Source organism: Mya arenaria, chromosome 3, assembly GCF_026914265.1.
Source record: "Mya arenaria isolate MELC-2E11 chromosome 3, ASM2691426v1".
Classification (NCBI taxonomy): domain Eukaryota; kingdom Metazoa; phylum Mollusca; class Bivalvia; order Myida; family Myidae; genus Mya; species Mya arenaria.
The window spans coordinates 5,324,649-5,352,304 of NC_069124.1; the positions used below are offsets into that span (position 1 = coordinate 5,324,649).

Here is a 27,656-nt window from a genome sequence, read left to right on the forward strand (position 1 = left end):
CCGGGCTATTCTGTGTTTGAACATGTATGTCATTGTGACCCGGGCTATTCTGTGTTTGTACATGTATATCATTGTGACCCGGGCTATTCTGTGTTTGTACATGTATGTCATTGTGACCCGGGCTATTCTGTGTTTGTACATGTATGTCATTGTGACCCGGGCTATTCTGTGTTTGTACATGTATGTCATTGTGACCAGGGCTATTCTGTGTTTGTACATGTATGTCATTGTGACCAGGGCTATTCTGTGTTTGTACATGTATGTCATTGTGACCCGGGCTATTCTGTGTTTGAACATGTATGTCATTGTGACCCGGGCTATTCTGTGTTTGTACATGTATGTCATTGTGACCCGGGCTATTCTGTGTTTGTACATGTATGTCATTGTGACCCGGGCTATTCTGTGTTTGTACATGTATGTCATTGTGTCCCGGGCTATTCTGTGTTTGTACATGTATGTCATTGTGACCCGGGCTATTCTGTGTTTGTACATCTCCTCTTGGCAGATAGTAGAAAATGTTACTGTGCCTCTAATGCATGTTGCCTGGCTCGCTGTATATTGCAGTTTTGGTTTGCATTACAAAACGGATTCTCTGGACAAATCCTCTTTGAACGATGGACAATCGGATTCTATAATGTGGTATGTAGAAAAAATGTAGATCTAATTGCTACTGGACTAATGTGTTATTAATAACATATATTGCTTGATGAGCTGTAATCTTACTAAAATACTTAACCTTTAGAAACTTATCCTCTAAATCTAAATTTCTATCCAAACCTGCATGTATATTGTTATATAGAAAGCATTTAAGTACAAAAAATGTGTTTGTTTAACTGTAATTTTTGAAATGTATTTGAGACTATTCAGGTGTTTGAAATGCTGACTAGATTCCCAATTAAATACCCATATCAGACTCTAATCGGCTTCATTTTGAATTAAACAAAATATTTTATAAATTTTAATGTTCTCAACCTTAAATTTATTATAAACATACAGTATTATGTAGTTTATGTTTGTTTCAGATTTTCACTGCCGCGCCACCGCTAGCCATGGGTCTGTTTGATCGATACTGTAATGCTGAAAACAGACTAAGATTTCCAGAGTTGTATAAATATTCACAAAATGCTCAACAATTCAATGTTAAAGTAAGCTGGAATTCATGTTTAACTTTTTAAACACAAATGATTTATCTTTAAACCTTGACAGATGTTCTTTGTCATTCTAATCAAGTGTAAATGGTCACTAACAATGAGTAACAATAAATTCTTCTAAGGTTATATTGAATTGAAAATGATCATAGGTTTATTAATTAAGAATATGTCTTTTGATATGAAATTGCGTTTGGAGATGTTAGCGCCTATGAACCTTTGTGATTTAGTAGAAATTGTTTAATTTCATGAGGGTTTTATTTTTCACGATTCTATCACGTCATTAATCAAAATCGTTGATCAGTAAGGTACACTGTTTTCAAACTGCCCTTCATATGGAAGTATTATATATCAACATGGTATTTGCAAATAGTTAACCTTGAAAAATATCTCACAATGAAATTCATTTAAGGTAAATATTCAAATATTTCAGGTATTTTGGATGTGGATAGCCAACGCCATTTATCATTCCATTCTCCTCTTCTGGATGCCTATCCTAGCTCTACAACAAGGTAATGGTTAAATGATCATGGCATTGTAAGAGTCGAGGCGTGTGTTGTATATTGGTACCCAAGACGTTGTTGGTTTGAGCCCACCAGGTTTCTTTTGGCCTTTCTACCCAGGAAATGTACTTGATCAGGATACTTTAAGCTCATCATGAAATAAATTAGTATAAACTTAACTAAACATGCCATATATGTTCTTACAATGATGAGCAAGCTTTACATAACTATGTCAGTTTGGGGATTGGGTATTTGAATTTAATCATAGTTTACATTGAAGTTTTTCTAAGAAGAACCGAATTTGGCTTAATTGTTGAACTGCAAGCGTTAAAAGTTATTTTTATTTTTGTAAGCTATGAATTAAAATTTAGCCATACATGTTTTTTTCCCATTCCAGATGTAGCCTTCTCTGACGGCAAAGTTGGAAATTACCTATTTGTAGGAAACTTTGTCTATACAGTAAGTTACTGAATATTTTGTGTCTTTTTTGAGTCAAGTATGATTTTTTAAAAATAAGATGCTCTCTTTTTGATGAAGTTGTGATATAATTTGAACACTTATTTTTGCTCTATTTCAGTATGTAGTTGTGACAGTGTGTCTCAAAGCTGGACTAGAGACGAGTGCCTGGACCTGGGTATGTCATAAACTTTCATATCCATTTAAAATGTTAAAAAATAATGCTTTCAAACGCTAAATGTGCTTCAGAAGGGGACCAATAGACAGACGGTTGCCAAGCGATTGTTGAAAGAAAATGTTTCAGTGTTAGATCGCAAGAAATTTCACCTCATGAACACCAAAAGTAAATATTCTACATGTACAATACACCTTATGGTGCTCACTTGGTGAGATATTATTTACAGGGTTATTGGGTGACCCAATATGGGATATACTGGGCAATGGTAACCATATCGGATGAGAGCGAAGCTCAAACCCGAATGTGGTTGCCTGCGCCCCTTATATCCCATATCAGGTCACCTACTACGTAATGTATATATCATGTCGACAACCTCTTTACATGTTTAATTGTTTCATTTATTCATCGGAATATTCATCAGAAAATAAACGCCATTTTGGTACGATATAAATTTGGTGACTTAATATGGAAAAATAGTCCTGATATTTTGTGATCTTTCATTGAAACAATTACCCTCTCGCTTTAGTCATTTTAAGCATGATGTTTTGTTTGTTTTTGTCCATAGATAATGGCAAAGCCTTTAGATTTACTCAGTCTTTTCACTAACATGCAAGAAGCAAATGTCATCTGTTTTGCTTGAATGTTTTTTCCATTTATTCCCTCTATAACTAAGAAAACTGTGATGGGCTTTTTTAATATAATTTTATGCTGATAAGGCAGTTATGATAGCCTTCTTATTTCTGTTCCTGATTGTGTATAAGATATCAGTGTAATGTAACCATGCTATATTGTTTCCCAGCTCACCCACCTGGCAATATGGGGCAGTATAGCCTCCTGGTTCCTGTTCCTGATTGTATACAGCCATGTATACCCACACATCAACTTAGCTCCGGAGATGCTTGGAATGGTAAGTTCTAGGATCTTTTGGGCTCCCCAATATTTCTGTCTTACATGTTGACTTCATTAAAAAATATCCTTGCCAAAAATATACACACAAAAGTAGCAGAAAGGTTGTTCTGTCTAGTGTCTCCAGGATACATGGTGTACCATGCTTGATGGACAGTGTATTTGCAGAACAACAGTTAAAGAATATTTTCAATAGCTGAATGACGCTTAGATGACAATTCCTAATATTGTAGATGTGTAGCAACTGAAATGGCATGTTTTATGCTGGAGCTGATTGTGTAAAATGCTTTATTTCAGGACAGTATGGTTCTGGGGTGCTCCATATTCTGGATGGGCCTACTGCTCATTCCCTTCACCTGCCTCATCAGAGACATCGCTTGGAAAGTGTATGTATCCTCCTACCATTTGTCACCAAGTCTTTCAAAGATTGTCTCTTCTGGTTGTTTGTTAACAAAAGAAAGCAGTATTGGTATAGATTTCTGGTATGGAAAAACTTTTCTGAAATTTGCTCAATAAAGAAAAACAAGTTAAGTTAAGAATTATTAATCTAGAATGGTCAGTGTGTTGAATGCTTTAGGAACTCATTGATACCCATCAGTGCTGGTACCTCCTTAGCACAAGTATGACTGTTTAGTTCATAATTCCACCATTTATCCTAGTATACAATGTTTTTATTATGTGTACGATTGGAATCTAATATTGCAGGTTGCGGCGTACGATGTTCAAGACGTTACGTGAGAAAGTACAGGAGGCAGAGATTGCCCACGTCGACCCGACGACAATCGTCCTTCAAACCACCAAGAAAAGGTACTGGATCAACATATGGTTATGAATTATGTTTGAAAGTAATTAAATGATGTTCAATATTCTAAATAAAAAGGTTTAGGGTGAAGAGAAAGCTGATATCAACCAGACAACCATTTTGTCCTCAAAACTACAAAGTAAAGCTACAAGGAAAGCTGTAGAAACCTCTTAATTGTATATATTACCATCCCTGCTGTTCATGTCTCATTAGTTGTCGATTTAAAAGAAACTGAATGTATTCCATCAATGGATCAGCAGTTGAGAAACGTACCATTGGACACATTCGAATTTTAATTTAACCATTTTTGTACTGGAAGAGAGGCATACATAAAAGTATGAATTCTAAGTGGTGTATATTGTTTGTCCCTAGGCTAACGGAAACAGCCCGTCTTCTCCGGAATGTATTCTCCCGATCCATGAACCGAGTTCCCACCCAGGACCAACCTCGTAAGTTAACGGCTCATCAAATTCATATAAACCATTGGTAGACTTTCTATAGTGAAATTTGGTTCACCTTCAAGTTTGGTTAAGATTTTATCATTTGAATAATTCATACTCAAGTTGGCATTACTAAAATTAGTACCTTAATCATTTCTTACTTTCTTGCTGTTTTTTCTTCATAACATTGTTAATGTCTTGCTTTTGTTAAAAGAAAATCAACCTTTGTGTGTTACTGATAAATGAAATGAGTGTACAATTGATTGTGTTTAAATTCAGTTCAGGTATAACGTAATGGACCAGTAGCCTAAGTAATTATTGAGACATTTTGTGATGTTTTAGTGGGGGTTTACCAGTTAATCCATTGGATGACACAACCATGGGCTTATATTCATTTACAAAATTTAGTCAACTGATTGTTTGTTTGACAACTGGCGTCTGGTCAATTAACTGATACTAGTCTAGGCGCTTAACATACAAATTAAACTTACTCCATACCTGTTATGTGTAACAACAATGGTTGATGACTTCATTGTTACTTTTATGTTTTAAATTTTGTTATTGTTGTTGTTGAATGAATGTCACTGTTTTCTAACAGAACCATCACCAACACCCTCCAGAGTCTCTCGTTAGTATAAACTTAAACTTCCATACTGCATCATGTATAGCCATGCTTAATACTGAAGATAGCTTTTAATAAGCAGTGAGTGGTAATATTCTCACATATATATTTCTATTCCATCAAGTCTTGAATTGAAAACTTTTGTGTAAAAAGTAGAATATCATATATTTTGCGGTAATGGTCAAAACATAAATTCCATGAAAAAAGCACCTTACAAATTTAAAGCAATCTTCAGTATCGAGATTTCGTGCACAGAACACAACCAGATGCCTCATTGCGTAGAACTATCTGAATGAATATCGTCATCTGTTTGGATTACAACAAGCAAAGGTTTTAACTTCATGTGGTCTTGTATAGTTTGACTGAAAATGGCATTAAAATTGGCAGAAAGGCAGAGTTGTAGCCTGATACATTTAATAGTAAGAGCATGTCTGCTCCATATCTCTTGAACCTTTGGATAGATTTTGAATAAGTTACCACAAATGTTCATCATACTGAGACAATGTGTAGAGCACATGTAATAACCAGCTAGGTTCAAGGTCAAGGTTACACTTGGTCAAATGTCATATAAATACATTTTTTATCTGCTCCATATCACTTAAAATCACTCTCCATGAATGTTCACCATATTGAGTTGATCTGCAGAGTGCATGTTACCACCAGCTCAGTTCAAGTTCAAAGTCACACTTAGAGGTCAAAGGTCATATGACTAAATTTCGTGTCCACTCCATATCTCTTGAACCCCTTGAAGGATTTTGAATTAACTCTGCACAAATGTTAACCATATTGAGATGATGTGCAGTGGGTTAGGACTACCAAAACAACCGCCTAGTTTCCGAATGGAAATAGTTTACCATTCTTTTGTCCAGATGGCCTATGAGGTATTCATGACTTGTACAGTAAAATATGAATAATGATGAAAATTATTGCATTTAGAAAAGGCCACATGCAGTTATTCCTTATTTGCATCCAATGCATTGTTTTAAATTTGATTGAAATCAAAACATACAGACTTTGTATCTTGCTTTACCATTCAACTTTTATACTTGTATTAGGTAGCACCCACATTTCAGGACAGAAATCATCTGTTACAGTTGTTTAGGTACTTTGCATGAAAAACAATTCATTAATAATAGGAGTAAAACCATAACAGGAACTTAATAATTTGGTACTCCGGTCTAAGTATAACATGATCTAGAAATTATAGTTATTGGATGTTGGATCTAAGTATAACAAGATCAGAATATTTCGAGGTATTTGTACACTGTGTGTCGAAATGTAAAAATTGATACAGTAAACAAAACAGTATACATGTAGGTGAAAGTGTTGCATGAGATGTTATGTGAAAAAACCTAAATAGAAAATGCTTTAAATGCTCCTTTCTATGACCTTTAACCTTTAATGACATATTACATATATAAACGGTGAACACAGTTTTGCATTCTCTTAAATACTAATATGTCTAACTTGCTAGCCTACTCGAGGGATCTAGTAATATAGAGTCGGTATGGTATGCTAACAGAAGTAGTTATTTGGAGTTGGGATATTTTACTGGAAAGAAGTTGACACCACACATCCTTCACCTTTTTCCAATGAAAAAAGAAAAAATATGGTCAGGTCTTATCATTTTGGAGCCCGAACCAGGGCTGGTATTCAATATTGGTCTTTATTGGATCTCAGAACGATGTAGCTAATCGGATTACTTGTTATTTAAAACTGACCAATAGAGTGAATGAACTCAATGATGTATAGGATTAACTTAATTTAATTATATTGAATACCACCCCAGAAAGGAATATAGGGTCATTTTCTTAGGGCTATATAAGAGCTATGCTTTAAAGCATGTTTCACAGTCTACCGCATCAGTCTGCTCCTTGTTGATATAAGAAAAATAATCTCACCCTGTCCTGCATCAGTTTACATTGATCATCTTATAGAGCAGTTGGTATATGTTCATCAAATCTCACTCATAGGATCATTTCAGACAATTCATTGCTGGCATGTAGTCAAATCACTCTAGAACTATTTCTGAAGTTATTCCCCTTGATGACATTTTTATACCCCCGACAAACAAAGTTTGAAAGGGGTATATTGGAGTCACCCTGTGGTTGGTCGGTAGGTCGGTCTGTCCGTTGCAATTTACCTTGTCCGAAGCATAACTTAAAAACTACGGGATGGAATTGGATTAAACTTCATATAATTGTAGAGCATAATGAGAGGAAGTGCAGTGTACAATAACCATAACTCTATTCTTGCTAATTACTGAGTTATTTCCCTTTGTTACTTTTTTTTTGTCCAGAGCATAACTTGAATAGTTCTGGATGGAATTCATTAGAAATTCATTCAATGGTAAAGCACAATGAGAGGAAGTGCAGTGTTCAAGAACCATAACTCTACTTTAGCTAATTACTGAGTTATTGCCCTTTATTTGTATTTTTTGCTGTCAATTTTTTTTTCCAGACATTAACTTCCAAACTACTAGATGGAATTTATTGAAAATTCATACAATGGTAAAGCACAATGAGAGCAAGTGCAGTGCACAAGAACCATAACTCTATTTTAGCTTAATTACAGAGTTATGGCCTTAAATACTTTTTTTCTTGTCCCCAGCATAACTTGAAAACTTTTGGATGGAATTTAATAAGGCTTCATACAGTGATAGATCATAATGAGAGGAAGTGCAGTGTACAGGAACCGCAATTCTATTTCAGCTAATTACAGAGTTACTGCCCTTTGTTACTTTTTCTTGTTCGGAGCTTAACTTGAAAACTATTGGATGGAATTTAATAAAACTTCACACAGTGATAGATCATAATGAGAGGAAGTGCAGTGTACAGGAACCGCAATTCTATTTCAGCCAATTACAGAGTTATTGCCCTTTGTTACTTTTTTCTTGCAATTTACCTTGTCTGGAGCATAACTTAAAAACTACTGGATGGAATTGGATTAAACTACATACAATGTTAGAGCATAATGTGAGGAAGTGCAGTGAACAATAACCATAACTATATTCTTGCTTATTACTGAGTTATTGCCCTTTGTTACTTTTTTTTGTCCGGAGTATAACTTGAAAAGTACTGGATGGAATTCATTGGAACTTCATACAGTGGTAAAGCACAATGAGAGCAAGTGCAGTGCACAAGAACCATAACTCTATTTTAGCTTAATTACAGAGTTATTGCCTTTAATACTTTTTTCTTGTCCCGAGCATGACTTGAAAACTATTGGATGGAATTTAATAAAGCTTCATACAGTGATAGATCATAATGAGAGGAAGTGCAGTGTACTGGAACCGCAATTCTATTTCAGCCAATTACAGAGTTATTGCCCTTTGTTACTTTTTTCTTGTCCGGAGCATAACTAGAAAACTACCGGATGGAATGTAATAAAACTTTATACAATGGTACAGCACAATGAGGAGTTCAGTGTACATGAATCATTACACTATTTTAGCAAATTACAATGACGATAGTCCATAAAATAAAGTTGTCATTTATAGGTTGGCTTTCCAAATAGTTGACTGCAATTTCATATCAGGGCGGCATTCGGGGGTATTAATCACCTTCAGTGATAGCTCTAGTTTATTTAACAATATGTTGACCACATCTCTCAGACTTAATCTTTGAATTAGTTATGCACCTTGCTGAAATTAGAAAAGCAACAATGTTCAATGTAAATGAAATTTTTTAATATCATACACAAAAATGAAATCCGACTCCTGTATCCAGGTAGCCTCTGGGAGTATTTATCACTCTTGTTCAACTTATTTTGATTTCTTCTACCCATCATATGAATATGGTAAAGAAAAATGGTGATCAGAGTTATTTAAATGTTTGATGTTGGGGTTTTCAATTACAGTATATGAGATAAAAGGTTTTTATTCATTGTTTTTTCCCATCTTATTATTTCCACTTGCATTATAGGCTATGGCTTTGATTAAATATCTTCCATTCAAATCATGTGTACTTCCTGAACTATAAAGGCTGATTATTATATTAAAGTTACTGTAGCAATTAATTTATAAACTATAAAGTTCAAGGGTTTAAACCACTAAGTGACATTAAAGTTTTGGTAACTTCTAGCCTAAGGCCAGGATATTTATAATTATTTATATCAAGCAATGCTTAATGCATCTGTTATCTACATTTCAGATGGTTTTGCCTTTTCCCAGGAGGAGCATGGCTCAATTGCACAGGTACAGTGTTGGTTGAGAATTTGTTTTGTAAATGTTAACAATCAGTTAAATTCAATCATCCTTTTAGAAGAAAAATTTGAGGTATTGACATAGCTTTAGTGTCAGAGCCGGCATTGATATCTTGTGCAACAACTTAAAGCTTTTCCATAACAAAAAAATAAATATTTGCATGAAGAGTGATACACATGTTGCCAGAGAAAATATGCACATTTAAATCAAGGTCCATTACTCTGACTGTAAGCATTATCAAGTTATGCCCCCTTTTTCAACTGTAGAGACAACAGACAAGCCTACACGTTACCTCTTTGGGCCTCTGGTTAAGTACATTTATTTGCAGGGACCAGCAAGAAAACATGTGGGCAAAAACCTTAACAGGCTTGAGCAGTTGAAGAAAGTTAAACAGAGTAAAACTTGTATACATATGTTATCAACATCTGTGGTTTTTCAAAGAAAATGGTGCACAAAAACGTCAACCTGAGCTATTACTCAAAACTGTTGAAAATATCTAAATAAAACTTGGTACATATGTTGCCAGTAACAATGCATTCATGTTCTGCAAGGCCAATACTATAGGCCCAGTAGTTGTCGAGAGATACCATTTGTTCGAATAGGGTGAAAACAGCTAGCATTGGCGTTTGTTCCATGGCACTAGTTTTAATTACATGACGCACAAGAAGTTCTGAAAGAAGGTATTACCAATGTCGTCCATAAAGAAGTGATCTTGCTCTCTCTAAAGTATGCTACATAGGATATTACATATTGTGTATCATTGTTTCAGGCGGAGCTTATTCGTGTATATGACACAACCAAAGAGAAACCCCAGGGCCACTAGGAGAAGGGACCATGGCTGGTAGAGTTTTAGAGCCCTCAGTTGATAGGGATTTTAGAAACTCATTGACTGACAGATGAATGTGAAGTCTTCTGGGACCATGCTTGACTGAAATTAACTATCCCACAGATATATGACGAGAATTGATAAACCCACTTATATAGCAACATTGAATTTCCCACCGATGCTACAGATATTGAAAAAATGAAACCTTTAGAAAATATTGGAATTTATTGAATCAAGTTTTCAAGATCAGCTTGATTGGCTCAATTTGTTTGTTATGAAAAGTGTAAAACAAATTGATGTGAATGAAAAAAGCTGAGAAGAAGCACATGAAGCTATGGAAACACCTCTATGCCAGACTCTTTAATAAGAATTCATGGGTGTTGATGTTTTCTTAAAATCAACACAACCACACCTGGATATATGTATATATTGAAAATGTTGTGGGCACCATCTCACAACCTTTCCTTACTGCATTTTGCAGTTTATGTGCAATATTTATTTGGTGTTTTGAAGTTGTCTTTGGTTGTGTTTTCTTAATTGTGATATTGTATTTGAACTTCAGATATGATTATCATAAAGATAATAATATACTTAGAAATTAGTGTAGGAAGAATCTAGATGTGTTTATCATTTCATTATGTTAAACCATTGGCCCATACTTGTGCTCTGATTTTGGATGTGAAGATTGGCCCGGGCCAGTATTCAATATTGATCTTATCCTTTTCCTTAGACATGCCTTATTGATTCCATTCAGTCTATTGGTCAGTTAAATGTACAGGCCAATCAAAACACTTAAATTCTAATCTTAAATTTAAGTTGGTCATTGAATACGGCCAGAGAGGTTAGGAATCAGATTATTTGTGACTTCATGAAGTCATAGCACATGGTACTATCCCTTTATGAAGTACAGTGTGTTTTTCTCTCTCCATTTTATGAATGAGGCCGGACTCTTTTTACTTGGTAAAACTGTGTAATTTTTTAACCTTAATTGGGAATTAATATTGTCTAGAATGCGCAAAAAATACACAGATCAGATAAAAGAATGTTGTATTATTTCAGTTCTCCAATACAAAAATGGTTCGGAGGTCTTTTTTTAAATTAAATTTGATTTTTTTTTTTATTCCCCAAAACGTAAAACAAGGAATTTCATTTTTACATTTGAGAAAAAGTTTCAGCATCGTGGATGCCTTGATTGGGCCCTATATAGGTCAGAAAAAAATAATGTGACCATTCAGTATGAGACAAAAAAACAACAACAATATCAGCGCACCTGTTGTTCTGTTTGGATCTTGTTTTATTGAGAGTTTTACTGTTCATTATGTAATGGATTTATCAGTGCTTAAGTATTGTTTCCAATGTCTTACTGTATTTCCTGCTGCTGTGGGCATGCATTTAAACTACAGGATGTTTTCAAGTGTTGAAAATGTGTTGAAAGTGTTGTTATTTCAAGATTTTTTTATTTAACCCCATGTTGAATTAACCAGTAATTACAAATAGCAGTTAGATTATGTTGAAAAGCCCTGTACTATTAAATGGTCTTTTATGAACTTGAAATGCTCAGTATTTGTACATGAAATGCTACCGGAGATATATTAAAACAGTTTTATCATGTTTAGTACTGTTGTTATAAAGTAGTGTATACTGATTTAATAGTCATTAATTTTCTAACTGTATAATATTTCCATTGTAAGATGTCGTTCACTGACTTGTTTTATAATACAGAATTCAGTGAAGCCTTGTTGTATATTATAAGTTTAATGTGATAGATGTTTTATATATATTTTTGTCTTTTAACTTTTCTGGTTGTAAATTCTGACTGTTTGCTCTGTATGATTGAACTTTTAAAATATACAATTTGAGAACATGCACTGAAAATAATAAACAGTTTTCTGGTGGGGTGGGGGAAGAGGATAAGGGGTGAAAATAAATATGAGGTATTGCAATAGATTTGGTGTCATCTTTATTATTGTTCAAAAGCTTTAACGTTGGCCATTACGCCAAAAACCATTCAAGACGTAGTACACAGACCGCATCAACATCATCATGTCTATACCAGTGACACTCTGTACACGTGCATCAACACCCATCCCCCGTGCTTCAAGATCCATCCCCCGTGCTTCAAGATCCATCCCCGTGCATCAAGACCAATCCCCTGTGCTTCAAGATCCATCCCCCGTGCTTCAATACCCATTCCACGTGCATCAACACCCATCCCCTGTGCATCAAGACCCATTCCATGTGCATTGAGACCCATCCCCATGCATCAAGACCCATCCCAGGTGTATCAAGACCCATCCCCCGTTATGGTCTGATCAAGACAAATGAGCGGTGGCATCCTCTTGCAGTTGTTTATTCAACTATTTTAACAAGACATTCAACATGATTTACAGTTGCCACAGTTGCCACACTCCCTTTCAGCATGGCAGCAGTACCACTTTTCTAGACTTTACAGTCAGCTATTAAATACAGTGCATTTATCTACTGTTACATTCAACTTATATTGTTAAAATAAAGTACCAGTAGCTATTCAAAATGTAAAAGTCAGCTATTTATTACAGTGCATTTATCTATTACATCTATGTTATATTATATTCAACATATATTGTTAAAATACCTTAAAATATTGGTCCAGATCATTAAACAGAAGTTATAGATAATTCAACTTTTGTTACAGTACAAGGTAATCAGCTTCTGTGGTCAGTCTGACTGCAGACATCAGTTCTAGTACAATAACTGCCATTGCATTTTGAATATAACACCTGTGTTTGCCAATAGATTCCATATCATACACTCATGTCCAGCAAACATGTGTTATTAATTGATTATAAAATATATCCACTCTATGAGCCTTGTGGTATGTCAAACTATGGTCATTAAATACAGATAAAAAAAGAGAAGTTTGCTTGAGGTATGTTTGAATGTATCTCTGTTTTATATATAAGTTTTATTTATTAATATATTCAACTGTCCAAACAATAATATTACAGCGCAGATCTGTATATGGTATACATGTATGTATTGTATTCATGAATGTATTCTATAAATGCATGTAATGTACACATGTATATATTCTATACATGTTGGTATTCTATAAGTATGCATTATATACATTTGTGTATTCTTTAAATGTATGTAATGTGCATAAGTATATATTATATACATGTATGTATTAGAGTGTATGTATGCATTCTAAATGTATGTATCCTATACATGTATGTATTGTATATGTTGGTATTCTATACATGCATGTATTCTATACATGTTTGCGTTGCCATAAGTATCTCATTTCTAGTCAGTTTTGATGATATTTATATGTGTGTGATATGTCACTATTTTCTTTAATGTGTTTTGTTATGTATTATTACAAATCTTGACAATAAAGGCTGTTCAACTCTCTGTTCTGTTCATTACGTTTTCTTTAATTCAATATAAAGTTCACTCTTCCAATTAGGCAACTATTAGTGATATACAAGTAAATGATATACAGGGTGAATTAAAACTATACTCGTATATATAACCATACAGATACTAGTCGGAAGACCACTCGTGAGTATTTGACTCATGGTTGTTTAAGTCACAGATATGAAACCACTTTTGTACTTTGGAATTCGACATTCTTTGAAGATGGTTTGGACTGTTGATCCGAACTACATGTAGTTTAGGATATGGCTGCATAAAACAACGGCAAATATGAAAACTTATAAAAATATTACCAAAAACAGTAAGCATGGTTCGACCATTTAATGTCGATAAAGACTGGATAAGATGGCCTTATCGACGAGCTTATCGAAGTGTTACTCCGCTGTTACAGCGGCTGGACCCATATCTCGACTTGACACTTTTAATGTTGATATAAATGCAGTGTGGGTGATGGTGATAGTCGGTTATCTCCGAACAACGGTACGGTGTTTTAAGTTCACCTGCATCGTGCCATCTTTATGTGTCACTAAATCATGAAATAGATGTAACATCTAATATAACGCAGCTCAAAGGTTCCATAGTTTCTACTGTTAATGGTTACTACTACTAAATTGTGGTTGCTACGTAGAACAAAAACCGGACCATTTTTCTCGAAGAGTTCTTGAGTTCTGTGGCAGAGTGTGACACAACATCGGATTCCTTTTGAGCAGGTGTATCTTCAAAAGCAATCAGCAGGGAGTGAATGCTTGATCGTTGACCCAATCAGAATGGAGACTTACCAGGAAAATGGATTACTGCACGAAATGTTCATGCGTCAGGCGGCACGGACCCCGGAAGTGGTGGCCGTCGTGGAGGCATCGGGCCGCCAGGTGACGTTCGGAGAGCTAGATCGCCAGACAAACGCCCTCGCTCACCACCTGCAGGCGCTCGGCGTGCGACCGGACACGTGCGTCGGTATCTATATGGACAAGTGTATCGAATACGTGGTGGCGTACATCGGCATCCTGCGGGCAGGCGGCGCTTACATGCCGCTAGACATCTCCTACCCGGAAGTTCTTCTGAAGGACATACTTGCAGATGCCCAGCCAGTGGCCGTGCTTACAGAGGGCGGACTTATAGACAAACTGGAAGGTTTATGTTGAGATTTTCACTATTGCCCCCATTAATAATGAAAATATTTGAAAAATTCTAACCAATTCAATAAATATTATGAAAACCCGTATGCGCACAGAATTAACTTGTACTTGCCATCAATTTTATCCAATTTCATATTTGCATAGAAGCAAGAGCCACTGTATGTTTGCGCCTTTAACTCTAAAACAATTTCCTGTCAATAGGCACGAAGAACGTGTTGGTAATGGGCCCAGGTTGGGAGAAAGGCCCACTGAAGACCCCACAACAGGACATAGCCGCGCCCACACTGGACAATCTCGCGTACATCGTCTACTCCTCGGGAACTACCGGCAAACCAAAAGGTACGAGCTAAGTCAAATAAATACTAGGTTTGTTTCGTTGCTCTGTGTTTCAATGTCATACAATAGAAATAACGAGGTAGTATGTTTTGATGACAGTCAATCATATATGAGGTTATACATTTAATATGTTAAACTAGCTAACTGTAGAATGCTTGATTGTATATGCACCTCTTCTGTTCAAACTCTCTGCAAAACACGTCTTTTTAACTTTATGCGTAATATTACTTTGGCCTTATAAATTCATGTTTCCAATAAGATGAACAAATAACGTCATAGAGGACGATTTTAGGTCATGTCGACTTTTGACAGTAAAGAGCGACCGTTTCCTGTTTTGAATTGCTAACTCCACCAGTTAATCTGTATGAATTACGTATTTTAAGATATAGAACCGTGACATATCTTTAACACTGTAATTTATCCGAAAGTGGAGCAAATAAAATAAATGTCCCTCCCTCCCCCTAAAAAAATCAAAAAAATCTTGCATCGGCATTTCTATGCTTTCCTTCTAGACGTTCAATACGCTTGTTTTAATTCGAAACATATCATGTACTAATGATATCTTGGACCACTATAACTATGCTCTTTCGAAGGATTTCTTTCATCGGCGCATATTTGCGTTCCGCGTCATCTACATTTATTGACAGAAATTGTTCATGGGGGAATGAACCCGTCACGTGTTCGACCTATATATGCCGAGGTATGGGAGTCGGGGAGGTGGACGTTAGCCTAAAGCGTATCATATTCCACATAAAACATATCCCTGTTGAAGGAGCACCACCAATATTTACAGGTATCCGTTGCCCGCACCGAGGGGCGGTATTCTCGTACACAGCCCGTCACGTGTTCTACCCATACGGAGAGGAGGAGAGGGAGGCGTGTAACGTATTCTTCGTCTGGGAGATGCTTAGGCCTCTTATCAAAGGTAGACTAAAAGCTTAAATTGGCTTCTTTGTTAACGATTGTGCAATACAAATAACTAGAATATAAACTTTTAAAGATAACTTAAAAAGATAATCCCTTAATCCAACATACCAACTATTTTAATGCCCGGTTAAAATAAAACACCAACCTCTTCTTTAGCACCTTGAACTACGATCCACCCCTACCATGCTAGGGTAACCACATAATACCATCATACAATTGTTACTGTCAGAAGTTCATTTTAGTGACCAGAAAATATAATTATCTTTATATTAGAATATGTAATATATTCATTTAGCACTAAATTTAATTATACACCACCCGTCTCGCAGGAGTGCCCCTGTACATAATCCCAAGCACTGTGATCTACGACCCGCCCCTACTGTGCAAGTTCCTCTGTAATAACAAGATAACCCGGATGTTGTTCACGCCGTCCCTGCTCGAGGCCGTCCTGAACACACCAGACCTTGATCTTCAAACATTGCTCCTACATATGAGGTATGAACGATCTAGTGTAAACTGTTATTTATACTGTTTAACTGTTTATAACTTTATATATACGTAAATGAGATTCTTTCAAGATAATAGGTTATCACTGAAAAAATGATCGTGCCTCTTATATAAACACCATAACAGCAGTCTGATACAGTATGGGATGGCATTCGTTAATGTTATTAAAGTTGTAAATCTCAACGTATCGTTGAAACATGCCGATAATAGACATCATGCAACTGTGCACACATAAACATCAATTATACAAATGTAAGCCGTCCTCCACGGATGTAGTTACTATAGGCACATTAACGTTCACTTCTGCTCTTTCAGGACAATTATATTTTGCGGTGAGGTGGTGACGACATCACTGTTCGCCAAATGCCTGAAACTTTTACCATGGATACAGTTCGTGAATCTGTACAGCGTCTCCGAGTGCCACGACGTCTGTTACGAGGATCTTAATAAATACTTCGCCGATAACAAGGTAACATTAGTCACGCATTTCTGTGCTGGAAGTGTAAAAAATGTTAATAGTGTTTCATTAGTAAATGGAGATATCTGTTTGTTACTTTGTCTTTTCATTTGACGCACTGTGGCACTGATTACTAGTTTCCAAAGCACAACTAAGTACAACTGTTTCCAATGGTGTGCATGACTCGTCCGTTCATGGACACGTTAGAAACAAATCATTCCTTTCTAGTTTTTGTGTAATGCATGCCCTTGTTTTGCAGGATGCCATTGTTGCCCGGAAGTTCTGTCCGGTGGGTCGAGTAATTCCACAGGTTAATGTTGTCATCTTGGACGCCGACCTCAACCCGCAGGCGGTCGGCAGCTCAGGCGAGGTAAGTGCGTCTCAAAAGAATTGGTGTATATTCACATAAACTGGGTATTTCGAACTCGCAATGTATAACATACAGCCTACATGCAGTCTCTTTTAGGGTTAGTATATGGTTCGGGCTATGATTCTCTCTGAAAGGCTTTAAGTCAGTAGAAAAAAAAATCTTAAACTGTTCTTTTCACCCCATTAAAAAAGGCAAGGGAGTGAAAAATAAAATAAAAACTACAGTGATTGCATACAGGTTGGCTCCCTTTGACTGTTTTTTTTTTACTTGGTAACAAGAGCAATTTTGATAATGTTAATAGCCATAATCCAGTAATGCATGCCGATATTGGAGCCGAGCTCTCACTATTAAGCTTTATGCTTACATGCTTACTACCCACAGATCTACGTCGGCGGCCCAACCCTCGCCTTAGGGTACCTGAACCGACCGGAAATCCAAGCGAAGCGGTTCATTCCCCGGCCAGCCAGCGTCCCGGAAACGTGTGGGTCGACACTGTACCGCAGCGGCGACTGGGGCTACATGCTGTCTGACGGAAGCCTTGAAATCTGTGGCCGCTGTGACTCCATGGTGAAAGTCAGAGGATACTCAATCGAGATCCAGGTAATGTGTCCAACGTTAGAATAATTAAACTCCTTCTGGTCATTAAGTCATTCCTCTCAACATAATTTTGTTTGTCGAATCAATCAATTAATCAATGAAGCAATCAATCAATCAAACAATCAAACAATCAATCAATCAATCAATCAAAAGTCAATGTTTAAATCAACTAACTAACCAATCATCCCGCCTTTGAAACAATTTATCGACTGACGAACCAACAAGCAGTCACTCGATTAAGCTAACCATCTAGCAATCAGTCAAACATTAAATTCAACTTAACAGGCAGTTGAGGCAGCTCTGATGGAACTACCAATGGTGCACAGCTGCGTTGTTTTGGTAAAAGGAGCAGAAGGAGAAGACAAGTTTCTGGTCGCCTACATCGTGCCATCACAGGAGACCAACCGGAAACTAGTCAGGGATGCGCTCAAAAAGCGACTCCCATTCTACATGATACCCTCCTACTTTATGTTCCTATCAAAGTAAGTCGTGTTTAGCATTATGATCTGGTATGTATAAGATTAAAATTAATTCGTGTGTTGTTGTTTTTATCATTAACGCGCAATGTTTATAATTAAAGAACCATAACTGATAGTTCAGCAATTAAAGAAAATTTTATTTCATAAAACCCCCAATGTGGATCCGTTTTATAGAATTCCAGTGGTCGCTGCGACGGGTAAACTGGACAAAGCTGCGTTACCACCCTACGATGCACAGACGGTCACTGACGTCATCAATGAAGGACGACCGACAACAGAGACTGAGGTTGCCATGGCAGCCGTCTGGTGCAAGGTGCTCCAACTGAAGGAAGCAGACATACACGAGGGCTTCTTTGACCTTGGAGGGTATTTGATTGCCAAATCTTGAAGATCTTATAAATATTTTCTGTGAGAACGATTGTTGATAACACCACGGACATATTAACTGATATACTGTATGTCCGTGATATCACGGCTCCATAATCTACAACAATCCTGTTTTTGATGAAAAAGACACAACTCAATGAGGATGGCATTATGAAAATAAGTGTTATGATAGGAAAACCGTATCTGTTGCTGGGCATACACACTATTAGATCACCCAATCTCCGTTTTAGGGTAATAAGATTGTAGATTCATATTAACTTTTCTTTTTACTATTATCAGACATTCGCTGCTTGTGGCGGAGCTTATCAACAAACTCACGGCGCTGTTTGACGTTAAGTTGAACGTGGAGGACCTGTTCACGTGCCCGACCGTAGCGCGCCTCAGTCAGCTCGTGGACGCCAGAAAGGGCCGCACGGAGCAGCCGAAAACTTCCGTCGCGGAGTCAGTCGACCTTATGGCAGAGGTGGAGCGACATGACTACATGATCGTTAAGTAAGTCCTTGTTATCACCGATGTTGATTAAAGGGAACAGCTTCTTGTTTATACTTACTGTAAGTTTAGCCAACACTCATCTTTCAATTCCGCTCCTGGATTTCGTATAAAGCAGTACTGGGCTCCATTTTAAAAGGCCACAGGTAAACGTCTCTGACGCTGCAAGGATCGAACCTGAAATATTTGGGAAGAGGCAGACACCGCTTTATTTATGACGCAAATAGAACTTGTTTTTGCAGACTCGCGATAAGGGTCAAATTGTAAAATTATCATTTAATATAAACACCATCGCGTTGCTATGTGATTTTGTTTGTTCATCATTAAAGAATAATTCAGTTTTGAATAATAATATATACCTTTTGTTCTGCAGTATTGACATGCAGCTGCGCGCGTTCTGGCGGATGTTCGCGGTTTACCAGGAGCGGCGGTTTGAAAAGGGTCGTGTCCTCCTGACCGGGGCTACAGGGTTTTTGGGAGCCTTTCTTCTCAAGGAACTACTAACACAAACCAAGGTACAAATGCATTTTATATGAGTGTATTCAATGAAATAACGTACGTCGGATTTATACACATCCATGTTTGCTTACATGTATGTGTGATTCGTCCACAAAATTTGCCTAAATACACACATGAAACTAATTTGAAGCCATTCTGGCAAATTAGGAAGATTTCATCAGGTACTCACATACCTCTATTTAGGGAGAGGGTCTTATCTTTGCATTAAATACAAAAATGTTCTTGTGTCACACTGCAAAATGACGACATTTAAAATTTATTTATTTTTTGTTTAATTATGTACTGGCATAATGCATCATGAACAAGTTTCATTACGAACTTAATAATCTTTGCGAATTACCGCAGGTGTTTGTGTTTTGTGTGTGTCGTGAGTGGCCGGACGCCACCCCGGCCGACCGGCTGCGCCAGACCCTCGTGAAATTCGGCATTCTCGCACCAGAAGGGAACACCGGGACGCCTGAACAACAGGAAATGGAGCGACTGGTTTCAAAACGGGTGATGCCTATGAAAGGTTTGTACCATACTAGTCACATATTTTACCACATCAAGTAATTTTTGGAGAAGAAACTCGTACATATATGTCCATAATTTCAGACGCAAAACTAATTTTAACATTGCGTCATTGCTGCATCTAAATAGTTGTAATTTACGTGAGTTTTCCATGTTGACCGTCTACAGGTGACGTAGCGCTCGTGCACCTGGGCTTATCGGACGAGGACTACACGTACATGAGCTCAGACGTCGACCTCGTCGTTCACGCCGCCGCCAGCGTCAATCTCGTATATCCATACACGGTAAGTGTAACAACAAGTGTCTGGTTGAGAGAGAACGCCATTTTCTCGAGTTCTTAGAGCTAGAAATTCTTGGTCTTTATGCCGTGGTCTATCATTCAATGGCTCTGACGTCAATCTCGTATTTCATAATGTGCGCTCTGAAAAAAGGTCGAATAAAATGGACATGAACTAGCAGTGTTCAATCTGGCCAGGCTTTATACATCCTCACACCTTTTCTTGAAAACACGTTTTTGTCCTTCAGGCTTTGGTTGGGCCGAACGTGCATGGCACAGCGAACGTCATCAAGTTTGCCTGTGCAGGGAAAATCAAACCCATACACTACATCAGGTACTTCAAATATTCACTAAAATAGATATATAACAGCAACTGAACATGCATGATAATGATGTGGATATTGTCAGAAGGCATTTTCATATACGATCCGGAAGTCAGTGTCAATTTAGAGATACATGTACTAAGTTCAGTATTAATGCATTTACAATACAACGTATATTCATCATATTTTTTTTTGTTTTCTCTCTGTCCAGCACAGATGCTGTTTTCCCTGGAGGAATGACCATGTGCAGCGAGGAAGACGACGCCCTCGGATACGCTGGCCGCCTCGAAGATGGCTACTCGAGGAGCAAGTGGGTCGCTGAGCAGCTCGTGCGCCGCGCCATGCAGCGAGGCCTCCCCGCCACCATTTACCGCCTAGGTACGTCTATGTTTGTAAGCGTGCGTGTCAAATACCCAAGTTGTCTTGTGACGCAAAGAGCCACGTTAATGTTTTTAGTCGCAATATGTGTTACTTCAGTTTGAGCTGTCGTGATTGGAACGATTTTTAGAAAATGATAGTTTCAATTATAGTTTTCAAATCGTCCATAATTGATACGTTTTCATTCATCAATAGGCAATATGTCTGGTGACCGCAAGCAAGCATTCTGGAACCCACAGGATTTTACACTGCTTATGTTACAAGCGTCTATAAGACTCGGGCTTGCACCGGATGTGGACTGGGATATGGAGATGACGCCCGTCGACTTCGCAGCTGAGTTTGTAGTCGCTATGACCAAAAGGTCGGGACTTAGCTTGGGGAAGACCTTTCATATAATCAACGACAAACCGCTCAAGTCAAGGTATGTCAACTTCCGGCATTTTCCGGCATTGCTAATAACAACAACAATCCTCATACAAAGTTTGCACTTGGTTGAACATCATGGACGTCGTTTTTTTTATAAATTTGATAGAAATAAAGTGTTTTCCTATCTATTTTCTTTGCAGATTGGTGTTCGAGTGGATGAATGCGCACGGCTACCCTATTCAGTTTGCGACATTTCATTCTTGGAGACAGAGGTAGAAAATCTCTTTATTGATACTTTCATTTATTTCTTATTAACAAAATGAAATTAGCGTTGTAACAATGTGGATTGAAATGTCAATCGATTCATGTTCGTACCGTTTTATCAAACGTTCACAAATCCTTTTGTTTTCAGAGCTTTAGAGGAATTCGGTACAGAAAATAAAGACAGTCTTCTACGCAGAGTAATAGAATCATATATAACGTACGTATCTGGAAGTTATACCTAAGTGAAAAAATAAACCATGATATAGCCATATTATACCACCGCTTTACAAAGTAAAGTGCGGGCTATAAAGGAATCGCACACGTCGTCACGACCGTCCGTCCGTCGGTCGGTCGGTCCGTCCGTCCGTCCCGTGTCTTATTCCGGGCCACACCTTTCTCATTCATATTCCGATTTTTAAATTATTTGGCAGAACTTGCCACCATAGTATAAGAACTTGTCTCGCACAAGACCCGTGTCCCTACCTTCATGGTCAAGGTCACAGCAACCTTCTGAACTTTGTATGTTTCGCTATATAAGCCTTAACGCTATAAGTGCGTGTCCCGGTCTTAATCGGATCCAATGTTTATGATAATGATCATTAGATCCGATGAACTACTTGTAAACAAATAGCATGATAAAAATGGTATAAAACATTGAACTAATCCAAAATCGTTCAACATTTGTACCTTTTTTTTGCGAAATTGTTTGTGAATCCAATCTTTTTCTTTCAAATGCAGAGCATTAGCCTATTCACCTGTTTTAATACATAATAAAATCATTTTATTCGGCCAGGGCAGAATACAGTCCTGTATCCCTTCTTATTAAGTATATACATAACAAAATATGTTTATTGATTTTTTTCTTACCGATACTGCCACCTATCATTAAATCTATTACTTAATATTTTTCAGCAACGCTGCATTTTTCTCCAACTTAAGTTCATACACGGCCGACACCCTTCACAAAACCACCTCACAAATTGGCCTGTCCTTTCCCTACTTGGACTGTGAACTTCTGGCCGTCTACTTCAAGCATCTTAGTTCCAGAGGGATTATTCAGAGAACTCGACAGAGTTCAACCATAGGTGGAGTAAATTTTCATCGTGTTCAACGACATTTGAATTACTAAATAAGTTCACGTAATTCTGGATCAACCCTCGTTACGGCTCGTATTATAATTTATGTAGCAGCTTGTATGCTTCCCGTTTAGCCATTTATTTTGTTACGTCCCTTTGTCTCGGAACTGCCATTTACCACTCAATGGCTGAGAACAGTGCTACATGTAAGAATTTTCTTATTTTCCTATTTATTGATGAATACATGATGATTTATTGTTATCCTTTTTGCTATATGAATGAAAGTATACATGTGTGAATTGAATACATGTGTTTAACATAATTAACATGTTTAATTATGCATTAATGCTTTATATGACTTCGTATTTGATCACGGATATTTGAATAATAGTATGTCAAGTTAGTGATTCTAAAATGCCGTCCAGGCTTTTTTTAATGATGCTTGCCTGGTCCATTTTAGAATGACTACATAGTATGTATACATGTGTATTGTGAAAAGATGTCATTATGTTTTGTTTTAGAAGGCCATATTGAAAGTACGATGCTTTATAGTTGACACTGTAATTATGTCATAATGTGTTACCTTCTTAAAAAAAAAATGTTATTATTTTCATTTTACAGCCGTTCGAAATGCCAACCATAATATCAAATCAAATTTCTTTTCACAGGGAAGAGCCTGGATGGCAAAGTGGCTATTGTCACTGGCGCGTCCAGTGGTATTGGTAAAGCTATTGCCACGGCGATGGCTGCAGCGGGGGCTAAGGTTTCTATGGCGGCCAGACGGACAGACAGGCTGCAGGAAGTGGAGACAGCGATCGCAAACAAAGGGGGCGTGGCAATATCAGTCAAAACGGACGTAACAAATAGGGAAAATGTGCGTTTATATGGGTAAAGACATTCGGAACTCCTCGGCCATTTTTTTCAAAAACAACCTCGGATGTATGCAGGTACATCAGTTGAAGTAGTTCGTAAAATTTTGAATTATATCATTAATTAAATGTAGTGTTTTAGAGTTTTATTTATTGATCTAAGTTTAAATTGATTGCCATTGAATTGTTTTATTGCAAACATATTTAAGAATCCCAAGAGTAATGTCACAAAGTTTAACTGCTAAATAAAATTACTACGCGATCTACTTGCAGCGGACTTAAACGTACCACTTTTTGAGTATGTAAACCGTCCAAATACATCCGAGGTTGTTTTTGAAAAAAAATGGCCGAGGAGTTCCGAATGTGGGTAAAGATTGTAATAATTCCACCAAGTGTTGCATAACTTGGCATGGCCGTAGGAATTGATAAAATCTATCGGATCAACGTAATATGTTCAGATTCATTGGCATTGTTTTTGTTTATTAGAATCATCAAAGGACAATAATAACATGCTGGTGCAATTTAGATGAGGGAACATTGTCAAATGTGACCTTTGTAAAGTATCCTCTTATCATTAGCTGTGACCTTACCGTGTAGTATTCAGGTGACAGTGTAAGATAATAGTCATATAAGGCTGTCCTTGACATAAGGTTAAGCCGGGGAGAAGGCCCTAACTGATGCATGCTTGATTTTATAATTTCGGTTTAATATTGTGTTAAACTTTGCATTGATATTCTCATTGTCAAATGTGTTTCCATGCAATAAAATATTGTAAATAAAACCAGTCCCCGACAATGTACCCTTAACACAAGGTCTAACATTTAGCAATAATCATTGCAACTTATTTTTCTTTTAACACCTTCATTCACTATACCTTCTATCTTTAAAGGTCAAGGAGCTGTTGAGGCACACTGAGGCGACACTGGGGCCGGTAGACATTCTGGTGAACAATGCGGGCACCATGTACTACACCATGATGAAGAATCTACATGAAGATGAGTGGGACACACAGATTGACGTCAACATCAAGGCACGTTAAACACAGTTCTCAGACAACAATTACGAAATCTTAAAGAGTATATGCACGTTTGTTTTAAACACATGCCCGAATAACTGAAAGCAATCGCGTTTAAAAACATCCAGCAACAGTGAATGTATTCATATATGGCCGAAAATGGTGAAAAAATCACCAATATCAATATGAACAGAAAGATAAACCCATTATCGCATGGGTGACTGCATTTTAGAAGTAGAACCCTATAATTAGAGCATTTTAGGGTGAATATAGTTAATCAGACAGCTCCATTTCAATAATTACATTAAATCGTATAAACACGCTAGTATCATTTAACTGTCAGATGACCATTGTTTGTAGGGTTTAACGAACTGCATTGGCGCTGTGCTAAGCGGAATGATCCAGCGACAAACAGGACACATCATTAACATGTCGTCAGATGCGGGGAGAAGGGTATCAGTATTCTTTCATTTCTAAAATGTGTATCCTAACTTGTGTTTGGTCTTCATCGCCATTTGTATACAACTTGGATTAGTTGTCCACTTGATATCTTAAAGCTACTTTGCAAAATCAAATTATCTGATTTCCAGATTTCTGTTTTGAGTACTGGCATCGATAGATACACTGTTACATGTATATAAATGAAGAAATGTGTAATAACATTCCCCTCTACCAGGGTTTCCCGGGCCTAGCAGTGTACTCGGGGACGAAGTTCTACGTGGAGGGGCTGTCCCAGGCCCTGAGGCACGAAATGTCAGGGTCAGGGGTAAGGGTCACGTGTATACAGCCTGGGGACGTGAAAACAGAACTTCTCCAACATAACTCGGACACAGAGGTAGGTCAATAACAATAACATTTTGAACAGTTCCACGTTGCTGTTTAGTTCCTGTATTAGACCATACTGTTGATGATAGTAAAGAGATACAATAAGTACATACATGAAGTTGAACAGCATCAGGTTTAGGTTTAAAAAGGATCAAATGATCAGAAATTATCTAGGTAAATACATTAAGTTATATATACATTAGGTCAATTACCTTTGAAGACTCACTAAGTCGAAAGTATCGCACAAAAAAAATCAAAGAATATAAATATCACCTTAGAAATTAAAAGAATCAAAGTATGTAAATATATGTTATTATTTGAAGTTCATTTTAATTGTACAATCTATTTCCCCAGGCACAGGATCAGTTTGACGGAAGCAAAAAGTGTAAAATCCTGGAGCCTGAAGATATAGCGAGGGCCGTGGTGTATGCCGCCTCCCAGCCAGCTCACGTCGGCGTCAACGAAATCCTTATAGAACCCAGGGAAGCTCCGATATGAACACAGGGACAATCTGATTAAAGCCCAGGGAGGCGTAAATTTATGAATGGAGATATTTACTGTGACAGCTGAAATTGATTTAAAAGACTAATATATGTATCTGGCTAACACGCCAGGAAGGGAACAGTCATATAATAAAACAGATCGATGTATAATTATTATGAAAGAAACATTATAAACTGGGGAAGTGAACGCAAGAAAACTAGATTTTTTCAAAAATTGTGTTTGAGTGTTTATTCAAAATAAAATAGATGTCTGTACCATAAAATGTATATGGTACTCATGATGTCTCATGCAATAAATAAATCATATCTTCTTCTTTTTATTAAGGTCATTCCACGTGATGTTTCAGTATACATGTTCGTTTCGTCATTGATTTAAAAGACGGCATATGATAGATTTGAGGAAAGAACGTCTTGCATATTAACTGACCAAACATGTGCCGATGAACTATTTCACCGGACATAATCACTGGAAAAAATCTTCTACTGTAGATCTACATACTTTTTGAACTTCACTTTAAATCTACCGAGTATTTGATGAAGGCAGCATCAGTCTATGACTGAATTTGTGCTAGCCGCTGGACAACCCTGGATGGAACCTCAATTTTGTTAGATTTCTCTTCGAAGTTATGTTTTTGTTGCCGTTTGAACTTTTCACCGACTTTTCTTGCGTCTTCTTGGTCATTTTCGTCGTCTGAAAGCAGACCCGCGTCTCTATCACCCAGAAGCTTTTTAAAACCAGAAGACAAAGAGTTCGCCTCCTTTTGGAGAGCTTCTAGACACGCTTTAACACTATCATAATCACGTGATATCCCTTTTGTACTGATGACGACCTCATCTGGCAGTTTTGAGTAAAGGTAGTGGACCATTAAGAGTACATCATCATTGCACCTGCAATAAAATCGACAGTCATAATTTAAGGTTCAAACTATGCCTACTATAGTGATAGAGACTGTAGGACAGTGGCTGTTTATAATTTCATTAAATATTCTACTTGAGTCACAGATCTACATGTAAGCAACGCTCCAACACGCGTTCTTGGAGGAAAACATCCTGTGCAGAATGTCGCCGGAACTAGGGCAGTTATGTCTATGTTTTCTGGTTCATCGTTTAAAGGGGTGAAAAATGTTCTCCATTCTGTGAGTATAAACGTTTTTTTATACGTTTCAACGATACTTTTTAGAAACGACCTTGTGCACCGAAGTAAGAGCAATTCATTGTTTACGACTTGCTAAATGAGTTACTATCACTAACTTTTGTACAATATAATATTATTATTGTTAAAATTATTGATCTGTTTTATAACTTCATGGTATACTGTCACTTTACACGAACCCATAGTATTATATTGTTACAAATATTCAACTTTCAAAAGAGCTTAAGTGAACAAGGTTAACAAACTGAGCCAAGAACACAGCATCTCTGGCTGGCGCTCCCGGTCGCTGCTCCCTGAGTCTTAACTGAACGCCAGAAAGAGCGGGGCGGTCGCTCATATAGCTGTCAAGGTAGTGATTGTAGCGGAGGCGACAGCGGTCCGTCAGCAG

General features: G+C 37.2%; 2 protein-coding genes across 7 annotated transcripts in view; both read left to right on the forward strand.

Moving 5' to 3' along the window:
* LOC128227137 (probable phospholipid-transporting ATPase IA) overlaps window positions 1–13,481 on the forward strand; it is a 68,041-nt gene extending 54,560 nt beyond the window's left edge. For 4 of the 6 annotated variants that reach the window (XM_052937371.1, XM_052937373.1, XM_052937376.1 and 1 more), the window contains 12 exons: window positions 565–639; window positions 1,023–1,145; window positions 1,582–1,660; window positions 2,049–2,110; window positions 2,229–2,285; window positions 3,085–3,192; window positions 3,489–3,577; window positions 3,897–3,998; window positions 4,366–4,442; window positions 5,032–5,061; window positions 9,207–9,250; window positions 10,029–13,481. In XM_052937371.1, the coding sequence (XP_052793331.1) occupies window positions 565–639; window positions 1,023–1,145; window positions 1,582–1,660; window positions 2,049–2,110; window positions 2,229–2,285; window positions 3,085–3,192; window positions 3,489–3,577; window positions 3,897–3,998; window positions 4,366–4,442; window positions 5,032–5,061; window positions 9,207–9,250; window positions 10,029–10,082 (900 nt within the window). In that variant the 3' untranslated portion in view covers window positions 10,083–13,481. The remainder of the gene's footprint in view (window positions 1–564; window positions 640–1,022; window positions 1,146–1,581; window positions 1,661–2,048; window positions 2,111–2,228; window positions 2,286–3,084; window positions 3,193–3,488; window positions 3,578–3,896; window positions 3,999–4,365; window positions 4,443–5,031; window positions 5,062–9,206; window positions 9,251–10,028) is intronic. The other 2 variants (XM_052937374.1, XM_052937375.1) reach the window with 2 other exon arrangements.
* Window positions 13,482–13,905: 424 nt separating this feature from the next.
* On the forward strand, window positions 13,906–26,410 carry LOC128228998 (uncharacterized). Its single transcript, XM_052940617.1, has 24 exons — window positions 13,906–14,636; window positions 14,843–14,980; window positions 15,771–15,902; window positions 16,234–16,399; window positions 16,727–16,880; window positions 17,128–17,238; window positions 17,620–17,838; window positions 18,121–18,317; window positions 18,489–18,680; window positions 18,981–19,193; window positions 19,564–19,705; window positions 20,055–20,220; window positions 20,388–20,503; window positions 20,745–20,830; window positions 21,031–21,197; window positions 21,393–21,618; window positions 21,764–21,835; window positions 21,976–22,044; window positions 22,740–22,912; window positions 23,572–23,777; window positions 24,662–24,802; window positions 25,148–25,240; window positions 25,464–25,622; window positions 25,967–26,410. Exons 1-24 carry the CDS (start codon window positions 14,273–14,275, stop codon window positions 26,108–26,110), a joined length of 3,846 nt encoding a protein of 1,281 aa, XP_052796577.1. The 5' UTR covers window positions 13,906–14,272; the 3' UTR covers window positions 26,111–26,410.
* The last annotated feature ends 1,246 nt before the right edge of the window (window positions 26,411–27,656 follow it).